This window comes from Epinephelus moara, chromosome 11 (assembly GCF_006386435.1).
Source record: "Epinephelus moara isolate mb chromosome 11, YSFRI_EMoa_1.0, whole genome shotgun sequence".
Taxonomy (NCBI): domain Eukaryota; kingdom Metazoa; phylum Chordata; class Actinopteri; order Perciformes; family Serranidae; genus Epinephelus; species Epinephelus moara.
In genome coordinates, this window is record NC_065516.1 from 5,926,059 (window position 1) to 5,946,664 (window position 20,606).

A 20,606-nucleotide genomic window follows, 5' to 3' on the forward strand; every position below is an offset into this window, starting at 1 on the left:
GTGCATCCCTAATAAACACAAATGCAATCATACAAATACAAAAACTTTATTCTAACTGTTGCACAGTACAGTTCGATGGAAATACACACTTGTGTGTGGTGTGTATTTCAGATTTAGAGCTTGTATCATCTCCCTGAGAATATATAACAACAAAAAGTGACTCTCTGATTTCTACAGTAACACTGTTACCTCAAATTAACCACAACAGTGTAATAAAAAATACTTATATGCATTCATGCTTGGGCACTGTTATTTACGTGACAACACCTGAACAGAACACACACACACATTGGCTGCTTGTTTCTACCGCTCCCCTCACTGGAAGCGGACCTCCCGCCGCCAGCCTCCGCCTTGATTAAACGCTGAAAATTAAATAAAAGAGGGAGACAGGTATCTCCTATTTTATCTTATTTTGTTATATTTCTACCGCTCCCCTCGCTGGAAGCGTCGGACCTCCCGCTCCCGCCGCCCGCTCCTGTCTCAAACACGGAGGTCTCCCTCTCCGCTGAGCACCTGGCGCACGCCCGGCCTGTTAAATAGCCTGGAACCATGACAACTGTGTGACACAAACTCAGTGCTTTAGTGATTAGGCCGTGCCGCACTCTAATGGAAATGCACGTGACGTTTTTGTTGTTGTGGAACCGGTTCCAGAACTGGAACTTTGGACCCGGTTCCAAAAAAGAACCGGATCCGGATCCCAACCCTATGTGTTCTGTTGCCAGGGTGAAGTCGGTGAGGGAGCTGATGAGAGTTTGGCCAGTGGTGATCATCCAGGGTGGGTCATTTGAGGAGGTGCAAGATGAGGCCAGTTGTTGGTGAATGGTGTTGATTTTGGAGCTTAAGAAGTCCAGGAAAGTAGTGGAAATGTCTGGAGGGAGGGTTTTAGGAGGCTGAAGTAGGTGGCTGACTTTTGAGAAGAGGACACTGTTGTGACCTGTACTGGTGTTGATGAGGTTGGAGTAGTATGAAGATTTGGCAGTGGTGAGGGCGTTCTTGTAGTGGTTAAGGTGGTCCGAAGACATTTGGCCGTGTACAGTGAATCTGGTCATTTTGTACAGTCGCTCCAGTCGACGGCCTGTGGCTTTGAGCTGGCGGAGGTCAGGGGTGAACCAGGGAGCAGTGTGTGTGAATGAAACTGAGCGGGTTTTCAGGGGAGCCAGGGTGGTGAGGGACGAGGAGAGACAATTGTTACAATGAGTCACCAGGCCAGCAGGGGAGGAGGCTGGGAGAGGGCTGGGGTAGGAGCTGATCAGGGTGGAGAGATCTGTGGTGTTGATGTGTTTGATGTTTCGGAAGGAGATGGTCCGTTGTTCTTTGGCTTTGTGTAGTTGGGTGTGAATGTCAAAAAGTACAGCTTTGTGGTCAGGGTTGGGAGGTTGACATGTTGTGTGATGCCGAGACAGTCCAGGAGTGATGTGAAGTCATTTGCAAAGATACTGGATGGGTCGTCAATGTGGATGTTGAAATTGCCAAGGAGGATAACAGTGGGGGACATTGCACATACAGATGTTGGTAGTGATGAGAATTCATTGAGGAAAACAGTGGAGGGTTTTGGTGGTCTGTAGATGGTAACAATGATAGTGGGTTCGGGGCCTGTGAGTTTTACAGCTAAACATTCAAATGAGGAGTGATGAGGGACAGTGACAGCAGTGGCTTTGATGTTATCACGGTGAAGGAGACCGAGGCTGCAAAGGCTGAAACTTCAATATGCAGAGACACAAATATAATGCAAACACTGTAATACAAGTGTCAGTTATCATTTGTGATGGACAGAGGAAAATAAATAAGTTAATACACTTTGAAATACCTTGAACAAGCCAGTTTAAAGTTGTAGAGAAGATTCTTCTCATATCACTTTTTAAAAAGACTCTTTCCCATGGTTGCAGGTGACATACAACCAAAGGAAAGAATGACAAAAAACCATTACCTCAACAGATACAAGAGGCCAGCAATGTTACTTATTCTATGTCTGAAAAGGGATTTAGTTCCTAGTATGGGTTCACATCCAAAAAACACTGTTTACTTCCCATAATGCCCTAAATGTTTATACCATTCAAACTCCACATCCTCAGACTGTAATTAAGCAATATTACACGAGAGTTTACGCAAGGGCTTTGGTCCTGACCGCATCACAGTCAATGCCACTAATGACGTTAAAGCACACCCTTTTATAATATTGCAATAATACAAGTATTACCAACAAAATAAAATATATTATCTAACTGTATTCGTGTTGAGCGACAGTTAGCTTTTGAAATAAAAAACTGTGTGCAACTATGGTCTCCGTTTCCATGGAAACTAATATGATAACCAATAACTGGAAAACAGTCAGTCACGTAGACTCCTATATGCAGCAGAGTCCTGCACAGGTCTATTTTTGAAAACCCACACCCGCTCAGTACCAGAACCAACCAGTTACCCGTCATAATGTCTAAGTCAAAGCCGCACTGCCTGCACCAGTCCGTACCCTTTAATAAAAGTCCCATGACCCAACCCACACCCATGATTAAACACACACAGGCTACAGTCAAGCTGTGTTCTCCATTCTTGAATTACAAATCCAGCAGAAAAAAAAGTCTCTCTCACTGGCTGCGCTCGGTGCTGGGAGGATGAAAACATTGTGCACAATCACTGCCAGGTTAGGAATCATTTAAGCATGCTCCTTCCACCACCATAAAACCTCAGAAGGATCCTCCTTGGGTGTCTTGAACTCAGTGTTGGCTGCCACCTCATAATTGGGCTGCAAAGTTTGATGGCTGGAGTCCTCCACGTTGGTGATGAATGTGACGACAGGGTCAAAGGTTCAGCTTCTGTCAATGACTTTCAAAATAAAAGGAATTACAGCTTGATAATATCAATTTAGATATCAAAATATTACACATATACTGCACATCTTTTTCATTTGTTTTATTCTGAAAAATAAAAAACATATTTTTGTTTTCACCTGCTCCCCATCCGCATGTAGTTAATTTTTACCCGTGGCCAGGAATCTAAACAATTTTTTATTTTTTTATTTTTTTTTTTAACCTGTTACATAGCTTTTTACAGGTTACCTGTGGGGTACACGATGAGTGCCATAGGATGGCAAACATTTCCGATAACTCAAGCATTGTAACATCCAAAACTCAAAATGAACTGGAAAAAAAAAATTTTGATGTAATCATTTCCAAAATTCACAATGTTTTTATCAAATAAAATATTCTGCTTCATACCATATCCATATCCATATGACGTTTATTCTTTAAATTTTTCACTGTGGTCACACTCCGGCTGTCTGCACTCCAGGGAGGCACACACCTGCACTGACAAACAACACCATCAATTATAATCATTAAAGAAAGTTGACTTAATAAAAAATAAAACAAACTAACTTATTTAAACCAACCAGTCACCTAGCCTTTGTATGTATGTATGTTATATCTTCAAATGCACTGTTTAAGTTCAAGTTCCAAAATAGTTTTATTTAAGTTAGTTATTCTATAAATGTTATTTAGTCCAGGGGCCAAGGCAGATTTTGGTATCACTTAAAGGGACCAAACAATTTTGGTATTTTTGACTTCCTCTATGTCTCTAGTTTACATTTTGGTATGATAGACCTGCCTATGTAGTAGCTTAATAAAAAATTTTGGATGATCTTTGGGTCCTCCCCAAAATTGACCCCACTTGCTCCTTTCTGCAACACACTTGCTCCTGCACACTACACACTATTTCATACATAAGACACTTAGTTCAAAAATGAAATCTCAGGGTACCATTGGGAAAACACATCTATTCAAAATACAACACACATTGGTTAATTGATAATACTTAGACACACACCTGAAAATACTTACTTACAAAACTGAACACCAATCAGCCAGCTACAAAAAGGCCTCAGTTAAGCCATTTTGAGAACTTTGCAAGCATGGAGGCAGGGAGAGCTAGAGGCAGAGGAAGAGGAAGACAGAGAGAGAGAGAGGAGGACGTGGTCGAAGAGGCCATGCAAGGACCATTATTTCGGATGACATAAGAGCAACTTTAGTGGACCATGTCATAAACCATGGCCTGACCATAGACTCCACCCTAATCTAAGCCGTTTCACAGTTTCATCCATAATAAGGACATTCTGACTGGAAAACAGGTATGTATTCAGCTCTCTACTCTACTCAGACTGTATCTAGAGTATTTACAGTACTGTACCATATCACGTTACCGTATCACATGTACTGTATTGCAGGGATGACGTCAGACGCCGATGACCACGCTTGACTGAGTGTCGAGCAGAATCAAACAAAACTCTTCAAAAATACCGCAGGAAAAAGACAAGTGGTAAAAGAAAACGTGTATGTATGAAGAAGATTCGTGGTTAAGTAAGTTTCAGAAAAGTTTGTGCTGGTTGTAGCCTATCCAACAAATCTGAGATCATGTCGGCACCTCGGACAAGGTCTGATAAAGTTTCTGACATTAATCTACAAGAGGAGTTTAAAGCTATTCGTGAGGGGATGGCTTCAATGCAAGCTGCTCTTGAATTGCAGCTGGATAAAAAAGTGGACACGTTACGTGACACAATGATGAAGCTGGCGCACGACAACATGGAATCAATGAAAAAACAGATGGAGAAAATTACCAAGGAAATCAGGGAAAGTCTGGATGTGGAGGTGGGAGTCTTGAGTGCAAGAATGGATGCGATTGAACTGAAGATTGAGAAGAATAAAACGTCTAAGAAACTCAGATTTGATCCTGACGTTTCCATTATTGTGTCGGGCCTGTCATCTGTTAACAACGAGGATGCGACGGAGAAAGTAAGAGAGCTGCTTGCCGCCGGCCTGCGGTGTGACCCGATGCCAGAGCTGGTTGCCGTGGAGCGTCTGAGGCCGCGCGGTCCGGGACCCGGTATCATCAAAGTGGAGTTTCGTACGGTGGAGGAGAAGGTGGCAGCCCTGCGGTTAAAACATCTACTGCGGGAGAACCGGAGCTTTGAAAGGGTCTACATAAGATCAGCAAAATCCCACGCGGATCGTCTCATTGAGCTGAATTTTCGCACCCTGCTTCGTGAACTACCGACAGTGGGGAAGGATTTCTACATTACCGGCAGAATGATGAAACGTTCACCGGTTGATGCTGATGCTTACTCCAAGAATAAGTGAGGAGCTCCGGCCCAGTCTGTAAGTAGATCGACTTTTTCTCTTGTCCACTGGAATATTAACGGATGGACAGCTGCTAACTGTGAATTAAGATCGCGGATACTGAAATCTAAAGACCCCGACTTTATTTCACTTAATGAAACTCATTTATCATGCCCCGTAATCTGCTTGGAGGGCTACACCTGGTTTGGCCACAATAGGAACACTCATGTTAGAGCTCCCAGAGCTTCTGGGGGAGTTGGGATTTTCATTAAAAATATTGTGTTTGAAGACTATAAAGTGGACATTGTGGACAAAACCATTGATGGCGTGATTGGATTGCGTTTTGAGCATCGCTTTTCAGAATATGTTTTTGTTATCTTCTCCTGTTATTTGCCTCCCGAGGGGTCAACACGGGGGAGGGACTCTGTGGCATTTTTCAGTCACTTGTTGGCGCAGTTATATTCTATAAATTATGATGCTGTTTATTTGTGTGGTGACCTGAACGGGCGCATTTCTGATAGGGAGGACTGTATCCCAGATATAGATGGCATTGTGCCAAGAAATGCTTTAGATACTGGGTTTAATAATCATGGCAAAAGTTTGCTAGAATTTTTGAAAGACTCTAAATGCTGTGTCTGAAATGGCAGACTGTCCCCTTCAAAGGATAACTTTACCTCTATTTCAACGAAGGGGATGCCAGTTGTGGATTATATTATAACAGCTCATGATTGTTTTAACACGTGTGCTGAATTTGAGGTGTTAACTTCCAGCGAACTGGCTGAAAATATAGGGCCTGACTGGACAGGTTTGATTGGTGATAAATGTAGTTTGCCAGATCACTCTTTGCTTTCGTTAAAATTTTCAGCTAACGCCAGTTATTATTTTGACAAGCCCACCCCTCCTTTAGAGGCGGCCCAATGTAAAAGACCTAGGAATTTTCCTCCAACTTTTCTGTCCTCTGATTTGTGTTGTTTGGCTTTGAAACAGCTGATAGATGATCTCTTATCCTGTCAAAAATCCCAGGATAATATTGACAGATTATATAGACGGTTCTGTGATTTGCTATATAAAGAGATGGATACGGTTCTCATACAAAATTCTTCCAGGGTTAACACCTGTAAGAAGAAGAAGAATCTCTGTAAGAAAAATAAACCTTTTTGGAATGCTGAATTGGACAATTTATGGAAAAATCTAAAAGCCGCTGAGAGGAGATTTCTTAAAAGCAAAATTCCTTCACTGAAAGCAGCTCTTAAAATGCAATATAAATATTGTCAGTTGCTTTTTGATAAAAAGCTACGATTTTGTAAAAGAAGATTTGATCGTGGCTTGTCTCTTAGTTTAGAGCATTTGCAAATTAAAAATCCTCAGCTCTTCTGGAGAGAAATTAATAAACTGGGTCCGAAGAAAGACTCAAAAATTCCAATGGAAATTGTGCTAGAAAATGGTGATCTTGAGCATAAGCTTGACTTGGTGCTCAACAAATGGGAGAATGATTTTACTGTTTTATTTTCTGGCAATAATGGCATAGATGGTTTTGATGAGACTTTCTTAGAATATATTTGTGCAGAAAAAAAGTCCCAGGAAGAGAAGTTTGCACACGAAAATTATGAGCCCAATCAGCTATTAAATTCAGATATTACACTTGAAGAGGTTAGTAAAGCTGTTGAGTGTGCTAAATTGAGAAAAGCTTCTGGCATTGAGGGTCTCTCTAACGAAGTACTGAAAACACCTAAATTGTTACAGTTCCTGACCCATTTCATGCAAGTATGTTTCAAATCTAGTATTGTTCCTTCTGATTGGTACAAATCACTCATTAAACCAATTCCAAAGTCGGCCAAAAACGACCCAAGGGTCCCTCTCAACTATAGAGGTGTCAGCCTTTTAAGCACAGTTTATAAATTGTTCTCTAATATTCTAAACTCCAGGCTGTCTCAATATCTAGAGGCTGAAAACATTCTAGTGGAGGAGCAGAATGGATTTAGAAAACATAGATCCTGTCTAGATCATATTTACACCCTAAGTACTGTAATTAGAGCTAGAATTTCTGAGGGGAAGTCTACCTTTGTTTGTTTTATTGATTTCAGAAAAGCTTTTGATTGTGTTCACAGAGATTTGTTGGAGTTTAAACTTATTTCAGCTGGTGTAGATGGTATATTTTACAAAGCTGTTAAAGCTTTATACAAAAACCCAGTGGCATGTGTTCAGGTGAATGATATGAGGACAGGGTGGTTTCCCACTCCACTAGGAGTCAAACAGGGAGATGTTCTCTCTCCTACCCTCTTTTCTCTGTTTATAAATGATTTAGCCCAGCAAATTAAAAATGAAGATATTGGAGTGCAAATAGGTGATATGAATTTAAACATACTCTTGTATGCGGATGATATCGTTATCCTGGCAGAGAGGGAGGAGGAGTTGCAGTCCCTGTTAGACATTGTTAACCATTGGTGCCAAAAGTGGAGAATGTCAGTTAATCAAGAAAAAACTCAAGTCATACATTTCAGAAAACGTGGAGTAAGTAGAAGCACCTTTAATTTTTATGTTGGAGTTAAGCCATTATCTTACACAAGAGCATACAAATACCTTGGCTTCACCCTGGATGAATACCTACTATTTGAAGAAGGTATTCATACCCTTGTTGATACGTCAGGCAGAGCATTAGGTTCTATTATAAGTAAAATGAAGAATTGTAGAGATCTTGGCTATACTACCTTTTCAAAGCTCTATGATGTCTGTGTTTCTCCGATTCTTATGTATGCAGCTGGAATATGGGGAGGGAAGGAGTTTTCCAAGGTGAATGCTATTCAAAACCGGGCTATTCGTTGTTTTTTATGTGTGCACAAATTTACATCTGTGTTGGCACTCCAAGGCGATATGGGTTGGGAACCCTGTTTAATTAAGCAGAAGGGGGAAATGCTGAGGCTCTGGAATCGTCTGTCTTCTATGCCAGAGGGTAGAATAGCTAAAAGAGTTTTTAACTGGGATAAAGCATATAACTATCCTTGGTGTAGTGAAATGAACGCTATCTTTAATGAAGCTGATCAACAACACATCTTCACAAATGGTCTGCGATGTAGTGTCAATTTTGTGAAGCATAAGTTATTCCTTGAGTATAAAGAAAAATGGGCCAATGACATCTGGTTTAAACCAAAACTCAGAACTTACTGTCAGTTGAAAAATGTTTATTGTCCAGAACCATATGTGACTTTACCCCTGGATAGATCCAGAAGATCTCTATGTGCCCAGTTGAGATTTGGGATTCTCCCTCTGGCTATAGAAGTAGGAAGGTTTAACTCTGTACCTGAGGAAAGGAGACTCTGTACCGTGTGTAATTTAAATGTAATTGAGGATGAACTTCATTTTCTGTTTCATTGTCCACTATATGATGAAACCAGGCAGCTTTTATTTCAGAAAATGCAGAATGTGAAGCCTGAGTTGTTTTGGACTGAGGATGAGGTTAAGTTGGAATGGTTTTTCAGAGAAGAGGTTTTTACTATAGCTACCTTCATAAAAAGTGCCTGGAAATTAAGAAAGAATGAATTATTTGTGTGAATTCTATTTGAAATGTATAATCTGCGTTGTTTGTTTTGTTTGTACTCTGCTGATTATGTTTGCTGGCTTTGATTATGAAATTTGTGTGCCCTTATAGGCTGGGCACCTTCACTGGTGTATGACACATAAATAAATAAATAATAATAAAAAAACAAAACAAAAATGCAGGGTGGCTAATGCTCCTTTTCGAACAAAAGTGGTAGTTTTGTGAAACATACCATGATAACGTGTTGAGATGTTTCAGTACTGTGTATGGTAAATACAATAAAATACAGTTATATACAGTACTGTAAAAAAGAAGCAAACAATAACAATTTGTGGTTGCATTTTTCTACAGAATGGCAAGAAGGCCTGCTGGGGATGGACGCCAACGCCTGTTCACCCAACAGCAGGAACTTGCCATAGTGAACCTTGTCAGAGCAAACAATGCAATCCGTCTCCACCAGCTACAGCAAAAATACTTGCAGATAGGCAAGTATTCAACAACATAAAACGAGTAAGCATTACCACTATCAGACACATCTTGGTAAAGCACAACATGACCATAAAGCAATTGTACAGGGTCCCATTTGAGAGGAACGGTGTCAGGGTCAAGGAACTTCGACATGAATATGTACAGGTAAGTGTTACAGTCCTTTACAATACAGAATGGGTGCAGTCCAGTAACAGCTGAATATGTACCACTGGATCCGTACCACATAGATACATTAAGAAAGCTACACAGGTACCTGTGTGGTGGGGTGGGGCGGTTCTGTATGTGTAGTAGTGTAGTTGTGTGCTTTGAGTAAAGCCATCCACAATATGTATTTTTTGTTACAGAGAATCTTGGACATGGATGGAGCTGCCCAGCCTCATGAATGTTTTTACTTTGACGAGGCTGGATTCAACCTTAGCAAAAACAGGCGACGGGGACGTAATATAATTGGCCAAAGGGCAATTGTGCACGCCCCGGGGCAGCACGGGGGAAATATCACATTGTGTGCCGCCATAAGTCTTCGAGGGCTACTGCAGCATCATGCCAAACTGGGTCCCTATAATGCACAACACATAATCACATTTCTAGATGCACTTCATGATGCAGTTGTACAGGATAGACCAGAGCAGCCCAGGTTTGTTGTTGTCTGGGATAATGTTAGTTTCCATCGGGCTGCTCTTGTCCAGAACTGGTTCACCAACCATGATCAATTTGAAGTTGTGTACTTGCCCCCTTACTCGCCATTTCTAAATCCTATAGAGGAATTCTTTTCCGCTTGGAGATGGCACGTATATGACCGCCAACCACATGCCCGTATGCCTCTTCTGCAGGCAATGGAACAGGCCTGCGGAGACATTGAGGTAAGGTCAATCCAGGGATGGATTCGGCACACAAGGGGATATTTTCCCCGATGCTTAGCGAGAGAAGACATTGCTTGTGATGTTGATGAGATCCTGTGGCCAGACCCCAACAGACGGCAGGATCCATAAGCCCACTTGCGCACAATTGTGTTTTTCTGTGTTTACAGTAGTGTATTGTTTGTTTTATTTTTGTTTTATTTTTGCTTTAACTGAATTTACTGTACTGTAAAATACACTACTGTAATGTAATGATTTTGAACTGAGTATTTCATTTTTTGGTTGTTGTGAAAACGTGCCTTCTGTGGAACTGAATAAAAACAGTGAAAACGAAAGACTGCAGTGTTTGATATAAAGTAGAGACTAGTGTGTTGCTGCTGATCTGAAAGTGTATTCATATGATGCAAGTGGGTATCATTTTGTCATCAGAGTGACATTTTGACAAAGGTTTGTTAGGTTTTGATAGCAGAGTTTCAATTTGACACAGATGTGAATGGTTTCTTTCCCAGTGTTGTGTCTTATTTGCTTGTGTGTAGAGTTTTGACACAATGAGTCAAGTTTTGCAAAACGTGTTCAAGCAATGGGCAAAAACTGTAACAAAATTGGTGCATATTTAAATAAAATATTTCAGAAAATTTGTAATACAAAAAATACTTGTCTTAATATGAGTGATCAACTAAGCAAGTTACATGGGCATATCTATTAGTTAATTTTTCGCCGTATTTGTAGTGTTTTGCCTACATGGGTGTAAATTTGCTTACATAGTGATAACTATAATTAAGCTACTAGATAGACAAGGCTATCATACCAAAATATAAACTAGAGAGTGATAAAAATGCCAAAATTGTTTGGTCCCCGTGGATGATAGGGGCCTACCAAGTTGTGAAAACGATCCCTTTAGCCCCTGGACTAATAGGGCCCCATTCTATTTGTCTGTTTGAAGTTCTGGCTGCACTAGTTACCTGTCAAGGGCTGGTGACACCAGATGGTGAGGTGAATAATCTAATAACCTACTTTTACGATAAGATGACATTGTTTGGCACATATAAATGCAATTTTGGGGTGATTGGCTTATTTACATTAATAATGGCAAACACATATATACATGCCTTTTGGATTTTTTATTCCTTATTCCATGTCCGCCTGTAATTCATGTGTGTTTAGGTGTATACATTTTTTAAAAGCAGCAAGGTACTGATGAAATCCTAGCTGCATTGTGTGCAGCAACTGTCTGTGAACATTCAGTCCAAATTTGGTGACATTCTGATAATTATTTCCCAAGATTCATGTGATAAGGCAGACACTGTCCATTTTGGAAAAGCCTCAATTTTGACTATTTTCAATTCTGGGGAGGACCCAAAGATCATCCAAAAAATTTTGTTAAGCTACTACATAGGCAGGTTTATCATACCAAAATGTAAACTAGAGACATAGAGGAAGTCAAAAATACCAGAATTGTTTGGTCCTTTTAAGTGATACCAATTTGTGAAAATTAGCCCCATGGCCCCTGGACTAATTCTAGTGTAACCGCTGCATCTGCTTCCAGTCTATCTTTTGTAAGTAGTGCTAGCAACTAGTGATATGTAAAGTATTTTTGAGTGTAGACCAACTAAGCATTTTGTGTTTGTTTCCTTGTAGCACAACATAATGCTGCAGAGAAGAAGAGACGGTGTGAGACCTGACATGCCCACTGCTGCAGAGAGGCAGGAGATGCTCACTGCTATCGGAGGCAAACCTTACTGAGAGTCAGCAGGGTCACACAGACACTGTGAAGAGCAGTGGGCCCAAGCCAGTACATTCTGATGATGCCACCACATTGCATTGGCCAGGTGTATACTGTGATGCAAGGCCTGACCTGTCACAGAGACAAGATACAAGATTCTTTGTTGAGGTTTATTAATAATATGACATCAGCTGTTACAGCTTGAAAAAATTAAAGCACTTTTGAAGATTTTTTGTTTTGGTTTGAAGTAAAAAGTCCTGTACATGTATTATTATGGTATCACTAATCTGATTTTTTACTGAAGTCACACCTGCTGAGATCCTGTTATGTGTTGTTGTCATCATGAATATTCAAGGGGACATGACTGAACCCACGGTTCAAATATATGATCTGTTTCAAGGACTACTTCATCTATGAAATCTAAAGCAAGCTGATCACTAACTCAATTTACCAACATGGTGAAGTGTGCACATTGTGATGGGCATCTATCATCTGTCTGTCCTTAATAAAAATGAATTATTTAGGCTTATTTGCCACCCCTTTCTGTTTCTGTAGATCATACTTCTTGTGATGTTTTGTTTTTGTTTAATCCTCATACATGAATTCTGTCCTGTGTCATTCTAAGTGTGACTCCATTACACCTCACTGTCAGTATCACCAAAGTGCTGTCAGAGAATCAATTAACCATGTGTTTTTAGGTTGATGATCAAAAAGCGGAAAAGGACTCGCACACAGAAAACAAATGTAGACTGAGAGTCTTAATGAAAGATCATTTTACTGGGGATCTTCACAGACAAACAAGCAGCAAACGTTTCAGTCCTCAAGGGACTATCGTCAGTGCATATAATGAGAGGTCCTAGTGGCATGGTTTTCTGTGTGCGAGTCCTTTTCCGCTTTTTGACTTTCATCTCAGACTACCGCACCAGAATTAAGAAGCTTTTGGACTGATGTTAAGTGCGCAGCTCTTTTTGCCTATTACTACATTGTTTTTTTTTTAGCTGGCGACACCACTTATCGAGTGGTATCAAGATGTCCAGTTTTAGTGAGATCCGGGATCTGACAGAGGAGCGTGCGAAAATCCACTCCTTCACCCAGGAGGAGATTGAAGCTATCCTGTTTCCCAGCACCACCACCCTCATTGCACCTACAGAGTCCACTGATGACCTGATGAAACAACTGAAAGCCCTGCAACAGAAAAGAACCAGACATCAACTCCATGGGTCAACTCTCAGTGAGTATGTGCGTGCCACACGAATTCCACGAGGCCTTCGTATACAGAAGATACCAACAATTGGCCGCAACAATGAGGAATTTTGCACCAAATGGTGTGAAATCTTAAACAAGGCGTCACTGGATCTAACAGTCCTGGTAATTGACTTCACACAAAAAGAACTCACTAAAATTGAGCAAGAGCTTGTTGCTGTAGAAGAGACACTCAAGACCAAAATCAGTGAGACTGATTTGAAGAAAATTCAAGATGAACTGAAGGCCACAACTTAGAAATATCAACTTGAACTACTGAAAATCAAGATATCGAAGTTCAAGAGGGACACCAATGACTACAAAGAAGGCAAGGTCTACCCCTGGCTGCTCCAATGACTACAAAGAAGGCAAGGTCTACCCCTGGCTGCTGAACAAAGAGAGGCCTAAGTACTCCAGAGCCAGAAGAGCTGACCACTTCGACTCCTACACCTCCAACTCCAGTGCCTCACTCCCCTCTGAATCCGAAGAGGATTTTTTAGGCACTCCTGTGGGCAGAGGCCAGTCCAACAAACGCAGAGGATCCAGAAGAAGAGAAGACGGGGCCGGAGAGGGAAGAAGATTTCTCCTAAGAAGCCAAACCAGAGCGGGCAACCACCAGTGGATCTAATCTTCAACCTGTCTGACCAGAGACTGTCTGAAGAAGATGCTTCCATCCTTAACAAAGGTCTGTCTTTTGTGCCCACACCCTCTACTAATCCTTTTCAAGTGAAAATAGAACTTTTTAAATTCTTTCGTTCTATTAAGTTGAAATATTTTTACCATAAGGAGAGAACCAGCTTGCCTATCAACACAAACAATGTTGCCAGTACCACCACCCCTACACAGTTTAAGCGCAAAAGTACATTTTGTCCTCAGGTTAACTGTGCCAGTATTGACACTTTCTGTAAGCTAGCTGAAAGGGACGTAGAGGTGCTCTTTCAGACACCCAAGGCTCATTCTAGATCAAACTGCAGTGCAGGTGAATTGGCTGCTCTAACATCCCTATCTAAGAACCATGATATTACTGTAAAGCCCACAAATAAAGGAGGAGGGATAGCTCTGATGGATAGTCAACTGTATGCTAATGAAATAACAAGGCAGCTGTCAGATGTTCATTTCTATAAAAAACTCCCATGTGATCCGACACAGTCCTTTAAAAGGGAAGTTGATTGTTTTCTAAAGCAAGCCAAGTCTTCTGGTTATATTAGTGAATCCGAGTATAAATACCTGCTCACTGATTTCCCCATCAAGCCAGTGATTTATGGGTTACCTAAAGTGCACAAACTTTCTGATGGCTTTCCTAAGTTTCGCCCCATCATAGCGAGCATTGGCTCTCTCACAGAACCTTTATCTAATTATGTTGACCATCATATTAGACCACTGGTTGAGAAGCTTCCTTCATACCTCAAAGATACTGGAGACTTCATCTCCCAACTCTCTACAGTAACACACAGTAGTGGAGACTTGATCTTGGCCACTCTAGATGTAGTATGTCTCTACACCAACATACCTCACACCTCTGGACTCGATGCTTTGAAGTATTTTTTTGATGCCAGGCCTGAAAATGTTCCTCCTACTGATTTTTTGATTGACATGTCCAAATTTGTCTTCACAAAAAATTATTTCCTTCATGGCACAGACTTTTTCCTCCAAACCCATGGTACAGCAATGGGTGCTAGTTTTGCCCCTGATTACGCCAACCTTTTCATGGGCTGGTTTGAAAATCAGTATGTATACCACAACAATCCTTTTTCACATCATGTACTGTTTTGGAAAAGATACATTGACGATATATGTCTAATTTGGACTGGCTCCCACAACAATCTCCATGCATTCCTAAAGTATCTCAACAGTTGCATTGATTCAATTGTATTTAATATGGAATGTGACAGTCACAAAGTCAGCTTTTTGGATACATGGGTAATCTTTAATGGTAACAACATCTACACCACTCTTTTTACTAAACCTACTGACAGAAATAGTTTGTTACACTACTCCAGCTACCACCACCCTCCCCTCAAAAAAGGCCTACCCTACAGCCAGTTCCTAAGGGTGAGACGCATCTGTACCAGAGATGATGATTTTCAGGTAGAAGCTCACAAACTCTTTGATCAGTTCTTAAAAAGAGGATACCCACGAAATATCTTGGAGCAGGCACTGTGTAGAGCCTCTGAGAAAAGCAGAAATGAGTTAACAAATGATAAAGCTAAAAAACAAAAAACATTTCCTTGTGTATTCAATACCACCTGTTCATCACTTGGGTATGACATTTGTACCGTAGTGAAAAAACACTGGAATGTTCTGTCTGTTGATGATGTTGGAAAACAGATATTTAACTCTCTTCCCCTTTTCTCCTTTTCCAGAGCCAAGAACATTCGGGACACACTAGTGCATGCAGACACACATAGAAAATCCCCCCACCAGAGACGTCTGTACAATGCCACAGGTTTTTTCCCATGCCGCAACTGTGCTGCTTGTTCTAATGTCAAAAAGGTTAACACATTTAGCAGTTTTATTACCAAAAAGGAATACAAAATAAACAAAATGATAACTTGCAACTCTACAAATGTTGTCTACCTTCTTGTATGCACCAAATGTGGCATCCAATATATTGGTAAAACTAGGAGACAACTGAGACTAAGAATCAATGAGCACAAAAGCTCCATTCGCCGCGCTGATCCTAAATCAGCTGTGGCCAGGCATTTTGCTGATGGAAATCACTCTCTCTCTGATCTGATATTTTGTGGCATTGACATGATAATTCCCAAACGTCGTGGTGGCAATGTGGACCAAATGCTTCTACAATGTGAATGCAAATACATTTACTATTTAAAAACCTTACAACCCAGTGGGTTAAATGAAGAATTAGAAATGTCTTGCTTTTTGTAGGTCTGTCTGTGTGCACTAGTCTGACCCTAATAGTCCCCACGCTAGAGTACAGATGTATATCTGTTGATGTACTTATTCACCTTTGAGCTCCTTGTCCAAGGCTGTTTGTATATATGTATATTGTAATGGTGTGATGTGTGACACAGTGCTGGTACTTCTAATTGATTACCTGCCCTCTGTGAGAGGCTCCAGGTGTGCCCAATCAAGTTTGATTGAGAAGACTACACTATAAGAACCATGCCACTAGGACCTCTCATTATATGCACTGACGATAGTCCCTTGAGGAGTGAAACGTTTGCTGCTTGTTTGTCTGTGAGGATCCCCAGTAAAATGATCTTTCATTAAGACTCTCAGTCTACATTTGTTTTCTGTGTGCGAGTCCTTTTCCGCTTTTTGACTTTCATCTCAGACTACCGCACCAGAATTAAGAAGCTTTTGGACTGATGTTAAGTGCGCAGCTCTTTTTGCCTATTACTACTTTTTAGGTTGATGACCATTGCGCCAGGCCAGTTAAACACATTTGTTTCCGATCTCTTATATTGGAAACGGATATGTGAACCTATCCTTTAAAACAACAAACAAGAACTGTCAAAATGTGTCAGTATTTTTCTGTAATCATTTATTTATTGTAAAGAATCAAGTTATTAAGCATTGTTGTCATGTACATCATCACTTAACAAATTATATTTACATTTTCACACAGCTGTGTGTGTTAAGAAACATATATCATAATGACTGTACAAGATACAGGTGAAGCCTAAAACAGGGTTCCTGCAGATCCTATAAAAGTCTAGAAACCATTAAATCCATTAATCTAAAAAGAGGCCTTAGTTATATTCATTATAATATAACTCACCAAATGTTTCTCGCGATGAAGTCTTGCAGATCAGGATAGTGGAACCAACAACACTCATGTTTATTTTCTGGCAGGGATGCTCAGAGCAGAGGATCCAGTGTCTGCTAGGGACAGGGAGAAGTGCAAAGTAAAGAAAAATTGACCATTGAACTAAGATTTTGTGGCATGGCTGGAGGTCATAAGTGATGACAGATTGGGATTACTTCTGTATGAGTGTATACTTTATATTTCAGAAAAAATCGCAAAACATATTATTTGATAAAATACAGGACAATTTTATCAATCTCTTCTACATTAGAAGATCCACTTAGTTTTGTTGGACAAAAATCCTTTATGGTGATTGTGAGATGGAAATCAAGGCAGTGGAGTTCCACATGCTAAGTGAGAAAGACAAAATGTAGGTAACTGTAGGAACCCTGTAAAAGTGGTCCCACCCTCAGGTAAATTTGGAGAACAGACTGGCTATATTGTATTGAATGCAGAGGAAGTCTATGAACAGCACTCTGGCATATGGCTTTATTTTCTTTGTGTCCTGTTTGATAAAAACGTGCATGAGTGTAGCAACAGCATCTTAAGTGCTGCGCTCTTACTTGTATGGTTCTAGTTTATCCTGTATAGACTGACCAATGAGCGTCTGAATGGTGATCCTCTCCAGCCCATTCTCACTCCAAAGTCGAAAAATCCTGCTAAAATCCACTTTTCACAGTGGTATGATATGCTGTCAGGCAGCGTCAGTTTATAACACACCCAGAGGGAACCTTTTGCAGTGTGATAATACACCAATGGTCATGTGGGCAGCACCAGTCATATTTTTTACTAAACCAAACCATGTGCTTTTGTTGATGTCCTGGTGTTAGTTTTGGCATCCTGGAACATCAGCAACAGACGCAGCAGGATATTTAGGCGTAGTATGTAGATGTGAAAGTCCACTGACAAAGCAGCGATGTGTGACAATTTGGGATGGAAACTTGTTGTTCTCTCTTTTGCTTCAATTAATACAGAGGTTAGGGTCACATGTCCAAAGTCATTGCGCTGATTGTGGCATGGTCTGTTAAGGATTGGAATGGTGTGAAGGTTTCCAGGCTGCAGGGACAGTGTGTGGTGTGTATAGTGAATGCTGGAAAATGGGCTGCCACACTGGGGCTAGCTCCTCAGTGTATGTCCTCAAAATAGAGGCATTGATGCTGGCAGGGCCAGTGGACTTCTGTGCATCTGTTAGTGCTCCCACCTGTTTCAATACAAGTGATCAAGGTGAATTGTTAATTTCCAGAGGCCAGCTCATCATTAGACACAAATGACTCACAATGCTTATGTGGCATACCTGTCATGCTTTTCCTTATTTTCCAAGTTTTTGATAAGATAAGATAAGATAAACTTTATTGTCCCACAAGGGAAATTCGTCTTGGGCAGTATAGTGCAAACAGCTGCAATATTCACATACATACATACATACATACAATCAACACAGACAAGTTGCCAACATAGTGCGCTGACTGTGTTACAGTTGCAGACTACTGTTGCAAGAGTAGTGCAACCGTTTGCCTTGTTTGTAAGGTTACAAACAAGGGAACTACAGGTATTGCACTGGCCTATCTCAAAGTGGAAGTGAGTGCATATAAAACAGATAGACTCACAAGTCACTCTTTAGATGCTTTGCTTAACTAAAGACTGATGACTTTCTCCCTGATTTTGTGTTTAGATGGGCGGATACAATTTCAGAGTTTAAAAGAACTCCCTACGTTGCAGAACCAATAGTAAATCTGCAGGGCGGTCCTTCGATGGCTCACTGAACTCTTGTGCTTGTAAACATAGTCCCACTAGAAACACGTGTAGCGGTACAAAATGGCTCAGCCGTGCTTGCAGAAAACGCCGTCAAAGTTAGTGGGTGTTTGTCGCGTTTGCGGCGACACATTCTCGCCAACTAAAAGAAACAAACATAATCTTTTACAAGGCCGTGACTCATCTGTCTGGCCGGACTATAGAGGGAATCGCCTTGTTGTTTACAAATACCTCCGGGTAGAAAACCAGCAGAGCTTTTAGCTATATATATAGCCTATATATCACATTTTTCACATCACTGTATCACCTTGTGGACTAATCCGATGTTTGTAAAGTCTATAAACACAATGATTGAACAAACATTACTATTTCTGTGTGCACGTTTAGCTGGGCTAACCGTTAGCTGTTAGCCCTGTTAGCCGTTAGCAGTGTCTGTAATAGGTAATAACTCATTAAACGGTCCGTGAAAAAAATATCTTTTCCAGCGGATATCTTAGTTACAACATGATTGAGCTAGCAAAGCAGTTTTGTGTTGCTATGTGTGGTATTTATTCAGTTTTGGGAAATCACGATGTCTAGAAAGCATCAGTTGACAGGGACAGCTAACACTAGCAGCAAAGCTAACATCAGGACGTCATCTGTTAAAAGCCTCCCGTTGTCGGATACGACATGACACTACTCCAGTTAGCTCAATCATGTTGTAACTAAGACATCCGCTGGAAAAATATTTTCTTCACGGATGAGCACACGTTTGATAAAACGGAGTTAAATCTCTCGGCATCCATTTTCAAGCTCTCTGTCTGTTTGTTTCCTTGCGGACGAGAAAAGGAGGAGCGCACATTTCCGAGAAGGCGTGTCCTTTTCAAAAATGCAAGAGGCGTTGCTTTGTTGCCGGCCGTTTTCGCCGATGTGTTAAACACATTTTAGAAAGGAGTGTCCCCAGACTATCAGAAGGCGGAGATCTCTGATTGTCTGGTGGCGAGACTATAAAACCGATAAATACAGGGGTCAAATATAAACACCAGTAAACCAGGGTCTTGAATACCTCCTTTTCTGTGTGCATCCTTTGCTGTCCTGAGTTTGCCTCTCAGCGCCTTGTCTCTGTTTTGCAGCTCCATGGTGTTCTTGCTTTTAATAGCTAATTTTCTTAGGTTCATGTCTTTGCTAATGTAGATTTTGCTATTGTTTTGCTATTATTATTATATTTTTATGGGGATGATAGACTGTACACAGTTAGTGCAGTCAAAGCAGGCTCCTAACTGATCTTTGTTACTCTGAGTCCGCTGTTGTACCACCTTGTTCTCAGGGCTTTCTGCTCTTTAACTTGGTTTTATAGGTTGGGATAAGATGCACCACCATATGGTCCTTGTTCCACATCTCACAACCTGCTTAAGTCCTGGCAGCTCCAGGTTGCAGCTGTTGAGATATCCCAGAACAATGGCAGGGGCATCAGGGAATTGTTGTTGCAGATTGTGCACACATTCTGCTATTGAAGCAGCGGCAACTTTGCCAAATGCAGCCATATTCTCGGGGGAGGTATAAAGGTCTCAACCCAGTGCAAAGAATGAACCAAAATTTGTTCTGCAAGAAGTTACTCTAAATACTACATTGCTGTGGTTGCCAGCATTTGACACAATTGACCATCAAATTCTGCTACAGAGACTGGAACATTTAATTGGCCTAGAAGGTTCTGCACTAAGCTGGTTTAAATCTTATTTATCTGATCGTTTTCAGTTTGTTCACGTTCATAATGAATCATCCTTACGTACTAAAGTTTGTTTTGGAGTTCCGCAAGGTTCTGTGCTCGGACCAATCCTATTTATGCTATATATGCTTCCTTAAGGTAACATCATTAGAAAATCACTCTGTAAATTTCCATTGTTATGCAGATGATACACAGTTGTTGTATCTATCGATGAAGCCAGAAGAAAGTAATCAATTACCTAAACTTCATAATTGCCTTAAAGACATAAAAACCTGGATGAGCTCCAATTTCCTGATGTTAAATTCAGACAAAACTGAAGTTATTGTTCTTGGCCCCAAACAACTCAGAGACTCTTTATCTGATGACATAGTTTCTCTAGATGGCATTGCTCTGGCCTCTAGCACTACCGTAAGAAACCTCGGAGTA

General features: G+C 40.8%; 2 protein-coding genes across 9 annotated transcripts in view; one reads left to right on the forward strand and one right to left on the reverse strand.

The window, feature by feature from the left end:
• Positions 1–16,319, forward strand: part of chchd7 (coiled-coil-helix-coiled-coil-helix domain containing 7) — a 33,523-nt gene extending 17,204 nt beyond the window's left edge. The window contains exons 4-6 of one of the 8 annotated variants that reach the window (XM_050056488.1): positions 8,992–9,125; positions 9,216–9,273; positions 9,474–11,602. In XM_050056488.1, coding sequence (XP_049912445.1) covers positions 8,992–9,125; positions 9,216–9,273; positions 9,474–10,118 — 837 coding nt within the window. In that variant the 3' untranslated portion in view covers positions 10,119–11,602. The other 7 variants (XM_050056492.1, XM_050056487.1, XM_050056490.1 and 4 more) reach the window with 7 other exon arrangements.
• The window catches only part of LOC126397604 (uncharacterized), a 409,985-nt gene that overhangs the window by 84,797 nt on the left and 304,582 nt on the right, over positions 1–20,606 (reverse strand). The gene's annotated exons all lie outside the window — the stretch shown is intronic.